This window comes from Chenopodium quinoa, unplaced genomic scaffold (genome assembly GCF_001683475.1).
Source record: "Chenopodium quinoa cultivar QQ74 unplaced genomic scaffold, ASM168347v1, whole genome shotgun sequence".
Lineage (NCBI taxonomy): Eukaryota > Viridiplantae > Streptophyta > Magnoliopsida > Caryophyllales > Amaranthaceae > Chenopodium > Chenopodium quinoa.
The window spans coordinates 5,771-14,436 of record NW_018744025.1 but is presented as its reverse complement, the minus strand read 5'-3'; the positions used below and the strand labels follow the sequence as shown (position 1 = coordinate 14,436).

The following is an 8,666-nucleotide window of genomic DNA, read 5'->3' as shown; positions in this document are numbered from 1 at the left end:
ACTTCTAACTGCTCGAGATAAAGATCTTCAATTGCAACAATACTCAACACTGTTCTAATGGTATTGAGTTTCACAACAGGAGCGAATATCTCATTATAATCAACTCCTTCTTTCTGTTGAAAACCTTTGACAACTAGTCGAGCCTTATACCTCTTGGAATCATTGTGCTCCTTTTTTGCTCGATATATCCATTTGTTATGAAGGGCCTTCTTACCTATGGGTAACTCAGTTAGTTCCCATGTCTGGTTTGAAATCAGGGATTGCATTTCATCTTTCATTGCAAGCCCCCACTTGCTAGCATCTCTGGTCTGGGATGCTTCATAATAATCTTCTGGTTCCCCATCATCAGTTAATAACAAATAATTCATATATTTTCTATTAGGCACATGTGGTCGAGTACTCCTTCTTAGGGTAGGAGTTGGACAAGAAGGTTGTTGTATGTCATTTGATTGCGATGTACTGCCCTGTACAGTCTGTTCTTCTTGTTGCGGAGTACTTATGATAGTGTACTCTTGCATCGTACTGTCTGGGACATAATCTTCATCAATGAATGTAGATTCTTTTTGATTTGTTTCATAACTCTCAATTTTATGCCTATCTTTGTACATGACTCTCTCATTGATTGAACGAATAATATTTTTGCTTTCATCATCCCAAATGCGGTATCCGAACTCATCTTCGCCATAACCGATAAAAGTGCAAACTTTTGATTTAGGATCAAGCTTATTTCTGCCTTGATCACTAATGTGCACATAAGCTACACAACCAAATACCTTTAAGTGCGACAATTTGATCTCTTTGCCGCTCCATACCTCCTCTGGTAATTTGTACTCCAATGGGGTTGATGGTCCTCGATGGATCAAGTAAGCTGCTGTATTGACTGCTTCTGCCCAGAATTGTTTTGGTAGACCTGACTGTATACGAATGCTTCTGTCTCTTTCTGTCAATGTTCGGTTCATCCGCTCAGCTATGCCATTATGCTGAGGCGTACCTGGCACAGTTCTTTCCATCTTAATACCATGCTCGTAGCAAAACTTCTTGAATTTGGTGTCCTCATATTCTCCGCCATTGTCGGACCTGAATCTTTTGATCTTCAGACCTGTTTCATTTTCAACCCTAGCTTTCCATATCCTGAAAACTTCAAACACTTCGGACTTGTATTTTAGAAAGTAAACCCATACTTTCCTAGAGTGATCATCAATAAAAGTCACAAAGTACTGTTTTCCACCTATAGACTGGGTGGTTGTTGGTCCCCACACATCAGAATGAACAAGCTCCAATTTTTCTTTCATTGGAGTTCTTCCATATGTCTGAAAGCTTACCCTCTTCTGTTTTCCAAGTATGCATTCTTCACACATGTCTAAATTCACAGATTTTAGACTAGGGAGTTTTCCAATTGAATGCATGATCTTCATTCCTTTCTCACTCATGTGACCAAGTCTTTGGTGCCATAACTTGGAATTTTCATTCTTTGTTGCAACTGCAATCGAATAACGCGCTCCAGCTGTCAAATAGAGAGTACCATTCTTTTTACCATGAGCAACTATCATTGCTCCCTTTGAAATCTTCCAATTATCACCTTGAAAGATTATAGTGTAACCTTCACAAGCCAACTGCCCAACTGAGATCAAGTTCTTTCTTAGGTCGGGAACATGTTTGACATCCTTCAGCTCCCAAGCTGACCCATTTAACTTAATTTTGACATTACTTTGACCAACAATATCACAAGGTTGGTCATCACCAAGGTATACCTGTCCAAGGTTTCTATGGACATACTTCTCAAAAAAGTTTTTATTAGAAGTAGCATGGAACGATGCTCCAGAGTCTAATACCCAAGACTCTTCTTTGCTCTCCAATGAGCATATCAACGTATCATCACCTTCTCCGGTAGAAGTGACATTTGCCTCTGCCTTCACTTCTTTGCCTTTTGGTGTTCTCTTGCACTGATTTTTTATAGTGCCTAATTTTTCCACAATTCCAACACTCCACAGTATTTGAGTTTTGGAAATTATTTGGATTCCTGGATTTTGACTTCCTATCTCTGGATTGTCCTCGATAGTTTGATCTTCCGCGTTCATTCCTTCTGATTAAATTTCTTCCGTTTGACTCTGTATGCAATACTGAAGAGGATGAAGATTCACCTGATTCTCTTCGTCGAATCTCCTCACTAAGAACCAGATCACAAACGTCATCAAACTTCAACTTGTTATTTCCCGATGAGCTACTCACAGCTGTGACTGTAGCATTCCAACTATCTGGCAGGGAAGATAAAAGTATTAACGCTAATACTTCATCATCAAATTTGATTTCAACAGAACTCAATTGGGTTGTGACAGAATTGAGTTCATTAAGGTGTTGAGCTACCGATCCACCTTCCGACATCCTCAAACTAAACAACCGCCTCATCAAATGAACTTTATTGGAGGCTGATGGCTTCTCATACATATTAGAGAGAGCTTTCATGAGACCTGCCGTTGTGGTTTCCTTTGCAATGTTAAACGCCACATTGCGTGATAACGTCAATCGAATAACTCCGAGTGCTTGTCTATCTAAAAGTTTCCATTCTGCTTCTTGCATGCCATCTGGCTTTTTCTCTTCCAGAGGTTGATAGAGTTTTTTCTGGTATAAATAACCTTCAATCTGCATTTTCCAAAATCCGAAATCTTTACCATCGAATTTTTCAAGTTTAACTTCTCCTTTGTCTGTAGCCATTTCTCCCACTCAAATTTGACTTTTTCTTTTAGGATCATTTTTATTTTTATCGTAATGTGGACTAATTGTCAACGAAGCTCTGATACCAATTGTTAAGAAAATAATGCAACTTTTCTATTTAATCAAATTTGAGGGAGAAATAAATTACATAAACAAAATGTCTATTTATACCAAAGTGCAAAAACACAACCCCTCTTTTCTCTGAGTTATTTTTCTTCTCTCAGATTTTCTCTTGAAAATTATTACATACAAATGAAGGAAATGCTCAATTTATAGTTTTCCTAAAACAACCTAAGCCATTTAAAATTTAGCCTGCAATATTTATTACCATTAGTTATTTTTCCCTATATTTGGAAACACCTTTAATTTTCAATGGTAATGCATGGTTATTTAATAACCATTTATTTTTTTTCTTTATGTTTCTTAATTATCTGCCAACAACATAATCAATAAGCAGGCCCTGATGCCCAACTTTCGTCGTTAGAGATCGCCTCCCAATTAACCACCACTAATCCAGATGCCGCGGTGGTCTTAGACCGCTTGCTACGCATCTTGGCTAACTTTACCATTGTCACCTTCTCTAACCGTGTTGGGCCTAATGGTCAGGTTGAAAGGGTCTATGGACTTGGGCCTGTTTGCCAATTCTTGGTTAAGAATGGTGGTGGGGGTTCATATAGTGCCTTTGCCACTCTCATGTATGATAAGGTTGTCATGAATTCTTGGTAAGTGAAACTTTCACATGTTTTGAGTTACACACATGTTTTTTTACTACTTTGTACAATTTATTTCTGTTAAGGTAGTAGACTAGTGGGCATAGTGGCTACAATAGTAATATTATATGGTGGTGATTTTTTTTTTTTTAATAATAACCTTATATAATGGTGATTCAAATCTAACAAAATTTCGCTTGAATTTTTAATCAGACTAGTTTTGACCTTAATGATTCAGACCATATACACCTCAAATTCTTCATATTTATATGCATAAATTCAATTAAAATTTGTGAGTTGTGACTTTTGTAATGGTCTTATTGGATCCATGTATACTTTGTTGGCAAGTGACAAATAAATGAATAATGCTTAATCTATCACATGTAATTTTTATGTGCAACATTGAGGTATTATTTGTGAGATATAAAATATTCTAAAGTTGCACATAAAAATTAACGGAAGTTGTATATATAATTTTGATTTATAAGGTTTATCTTGATAGATTCATACTATGGTTGAGTATTGCAGGAAACATTTGAAAGATGCGGTACTTGACGGTGGAGTTCCTTTCAATTTGGCTCATGGTATGGGCGTATTTGATTATCTTGGTACAAATTCAAGATTTTACAATGTTTTTTATGATGGAATGGACCATCACTCAATCATGGTATCTAAGAAAATCTTAGATAATTATAAAGGATTTGAAGGTATTTCATCACTCGTTGATGTTGGTGGTGCAACTGGAGTTACACTCAACATGATTATCCCTAAATACCCCTCAATTAAGGGTATTAATTTTGATCTGCCTCATATCATTAAAGATGCACCATCTTTTCCTGGTAAGAATAGGTCAATTATTTAAATAATCTTTTCATTTCATTGATTTAAAGATCTTCATTATGAAGTACTAATTTTTTAACATTTTTTTTTTTAAATTTTGTATAAATTACTCATAATTTTATATAATTAGTTATATATATGAACAATACAAAAGTCAATATTTTACAATTAATAAAGAGCCCTTACCCTTCCCTAAAGTCTTGTTCGTCCACTCCACTTGATTTAGCACTAATTGATCAGGATTACGTCATCATTATTGGTTAAAAGTTGATCGAGTTAACATAACATTATAAAATGAATTATAATATAACGAACATAAATTAAATGCTTGTGAAATCGTTGATGAATTAATATTTACAAAGATAGTTAATACTGTTTAATACGTAGTAATATAGGGGAGACTTGTATTAAAATTCACTTGAAAAAAATTAGCTAAAATGACTTACGAAGTTAATGTTATAGTGAAGTGCGTGAAGGGAGTACGAGCCTTGAAAATTCTTTCCTCAAAATAAAACAAACACTCCTATTTATATCAAAAGGAGTATTCAACTACTAATAAATAGTTCAATAGTATAATACTTCGTATATGTTATTATCTCTATATTAATGCAGGTATTGAGCATGTTGGAGGAGACATGTACATCAATGTACCAAAGGGTGACGCTATATTCATGAAGGTGCCCTTTAATTACTTTGAGAGGTCTTTTTAATTCTTTTGTCTTTCTTCAACAACACTAAGGTTGACCATATAAAGAATAAAGATAACAAATTAATCATAAAAATATATAGACTAATATAAAAAAAAATAGTCATTAGTCAAAGTTAGTCAATGGTATATGATACTACTCCCTGGCCTGAGTGTTTAGATAACTAGATTTGCATCAATAACTTTAAACTATTAACGTGTTATAGATGAGTTCAAGAGAGCATGTCATGTGGCGATTTCCACTATTTAATACGAAGTATATACGAAGTATATCAATAAGGTTTATACTGTACAAGATTTGTACATAAAATTTCAAGTTTAATATCAAAGACCTTAGCATTTTACTATGTCATATTTTTATGTTATTTTATAAATAAAATAATCAAAATGAAGTGAACGATAAATAAAATACAATTAATAAAATGTCAAGTCGTGTTTTTTGCATAACTGTTGATTCTAGGTAATAAATCGGGCCTTAAATTACCGCCTTAGCCTGGGTCAAGGTAGTAGCTAGTACTTATTTAGTAACTCAAATCGTATAGTTTTACTATATACTTTGTATTTGGCATATTTAAATACTACCTCCGTTACATATTATTTGCAACGATTTGACATAAATAAGATGTAACGGAGGTAGTATTTAATTTAATGCCTTAATGTGGTAATAACATAATAAAGTTTTTATTTTTATTTTCCTCCAGTGGACTTTTCATACAGCAGGAAATAATGAACAATGTATTAAATTGTTGAAGAATTGCCATGAAGCTTTGCCAGAAGATGGAAAAGTAATCATATGTGAGCATGTTGTATCAGACGAACCTGGTGAAACCAGTTATCAAGCTCATACAAGTTTTATTTTCGACGCGATGTTGTTAACCATTCCAGGGGGTAGAGCAAGAACCAAACATGAGTCGCATCCGAATATTGAGCTACTAGCATTGATCTGATTACCAATTGTGAAGCTAGTCCTTCAATTGTTGCTGCGCAAAATAGCAGGTCAGTTCTTTATGAGTCGCAATGTGAGTAATTGAATTGGATTTAGGGTTATCATATATGTTAAAATTGTTGTAAATGCAATTGCCCTTTTAATGTCATTTTCAATTGAAAATTTGCCATTTATTCAAAAACGCAGAGATGGGGTTTGGGGGACTCCTTCATTTTGTATCAAAAACGCAGTTACCGAGACAGTTAGCGTATTGGGTAATGACTAGAATAGATCCCCTCAGTAAAACCATGGTTGCTCCCGATGGGCGTGTATTTTCATTTTCTAAGAACCAAGTACGGTGGATATTAGGAATTCCATGTGGAGTAAGGCAGTTCCTAATTCAAAATTAATGACTGGGGAAGTTCGTGCAAAGGTACAACAACTGGTGCTCAAGTATGGTACTTCATGGAAAACAAAATCTAGTAGAGGTTGTGGTAGTGTGTACACTTCAATTGGCATACCTGTGAGTAGTGAAATGATGGGTCGGTTGGAGGCTGAGTTTGGTGACGATGAAGAAGAAGAATTTAAGTCAATATTTCTTATTGTGTCGTTGCACATGGTCTTATGTCCTACTTGTAGGGAATAATTTCAAGCCTTTAAAATCCCACTAGCTTGAACCCCACTGTGATCATACACTAAAGTACGGTGGCGTCCAAAAGGGAAGAAGATAGAGCAAAAGAGTCGCTAACAAGTTTTTAAGGAACTTGTAAACCGTTCACGAGGTGAAGGTTACACCCCTTAACGATCCAAGAGATCGCCAACTCCATAAGGTCAGGAACCAAATAAGGGTCCGGGGATGATGGTACAAATCCAACCTAAAAGAGATTAAACCTGCCCTAATAATAGGCCTCTACTTTATTCTGCTCGTATTCATGTGCGCTTTCTGACTAACATACAATCAATAGGATTAACCCTAAACCTGTTTAATCTATGTTGGTTGAATTTAATGCACAAACAAACTATTATTGGCGATCACTTGAATTATAATCACAATTAACCTAACAAGATTATTAAATATCTTATTAAGCGTGTTTGCAAATACCAATTCCCTTTAACCTGCAATAAAAGGTGATCAAGCAATAACAATAATAATAATATGCATATCAAGCAACATAATAAATAATCAATAATCATCAATCATAATAATCATAATAAATATTAGGAAGAACATAGGAAGCATCATACTTAATATTAAAGATACCCTAGACATGATACTAGGAATCATAAATAACAATCTAAGCATGATATCTACATCATGAAATCAATGAATCAATAAAATCCCTTAAAGTACTTACTTGGATGCCTCGTATCTCTTTCTAATTACAAAATACACACGTTAGTAATTTCAAGGAAAAATAATAATCAAAACAATTAAATTAAATAATTGAAAGAGAGATTTGGGACCAAACCCTCAGAAATTAAAACCTTTCACGTTTAGGGCGAAGGCAACTTCGAATATGGCTAGGTGTTTCTAGATCTTGTGAATGCGGAATTTTGTATTAAAAAGCAAAGGTTTAGAAAAGAAGAATGCTAAAATATTAATGTTATTGAAAATTGATGAATGAATGATGTAGATGAATTCAAAGAATTTGATGAATAAAAAGAATTGATTATTGGTAATTCATAAAGTGATTGTGGATTTATGATACTTGTAGATGATGAATGAAAACGGAGTTTTTGATACGATATTTATAGAGAAAATCAGCCAAAAAAGATAATTTATCAAAACAGAGTCTGAAGATCGCAAAACTAACTTGGCGCCAGGCTCATTGGCGCCGGGATCAGTGGCTAGCGCCAGGCGCCAATGGCTGGCGTCTGGCGCCAATCCTGATTCCAGGCGCCAAGGCCTGGGGTTGGACGCTAATTTGGATTTCAACGCGTTTTCGAAAACCTGATAAATTTCCCGTACTGGAAGATAAAATAATATAATTTCAGTCGGAAATGCTATTTGATCTAATTAAAACTCTGAAGAATCCTAATTGAATTAAGAATGAAAAAACCTTCTAGAATGTTCTAGAAGACCAAAACCATTCCTAATTACATTAGGAATGATAAATCATATTAGGCCCTCTCCTAGATCATTGGGCCATATTTAAAACTCGAACCGGGCCCAGTTTAGTAAATTGGCCATAAATTCCTCAATATTCATCGGAATCGGGCTTATAATATATCGTTGGAAAGGTCTTTGCAAGCCCCATCCAACTACACCACTATTAGACCCATATCATGGACCAACCAAACTGGATTGGCTGTTTTCTTAAAATAAAATTTTCAAAAACAGAAAGAAGAGAAAAGAAAAGAAATAAAACTTTCCGCAACACTAGACCTTTCCACACTTTCGTTTCATTCGATTATGATTCGACGTGAAAGGTACTCATCACCGGGTTTGGTTTTGGGGAGACACAGATAGGTGTCTACACTACTCAATCCCCGCGACTAGGGACAGACTTATTACCAGCTCTAAGTTGCGTGATGAACTGCGTGGAGTATGATTGGTGTGATTTGGTACTTAAAAAATTAATGGATAGCGTATCAAGCTTTGCACGTCGCTTTTATGCTAATGCATTTGCTGGTGGGTATGGTGGTTGTGTGATATTTGCCGTTGTAAGCAAGTTTCTAACACTGTGTTATGGTTCTACATACCTTATTACAAGGAGCGTACAAATGACTTGTTTGAATATGTGCAGATTTTCTATCTTGACCGTCTGAACAG

The 8,666-nt window shown here is 35.1% G+C and overlaps 1 protein-coding gene across 1 annotated transcript; it reads left to right on the top strand.

Moving 5' to 3' along the window:
• The first annotated feature begins 3,084 nt into the window (after nt 1–3,084).
• LOC110690251 (caffeic acid 3-O-methyltransferase-like) lies at nt 3,085–5,915 on the top strand. Its single transcript, XM_021867076.1, has 5 exons — nt 3,085–3,097; nt 3,170–3,434; nt 3,951–4,261; nt 4,875–4,939; nt 5,670–5,915. Exons 1-5 carry the CDS (start codon nt 3,085–3,087, stop codon nt 5,913–5,915), a joined length of 900 nt encoding a protein of 299 aa, XP_021722768.1.
• The last annotated feature ends 2,751 nt before the right edge of the window (nt 5,916–8,666 follow it).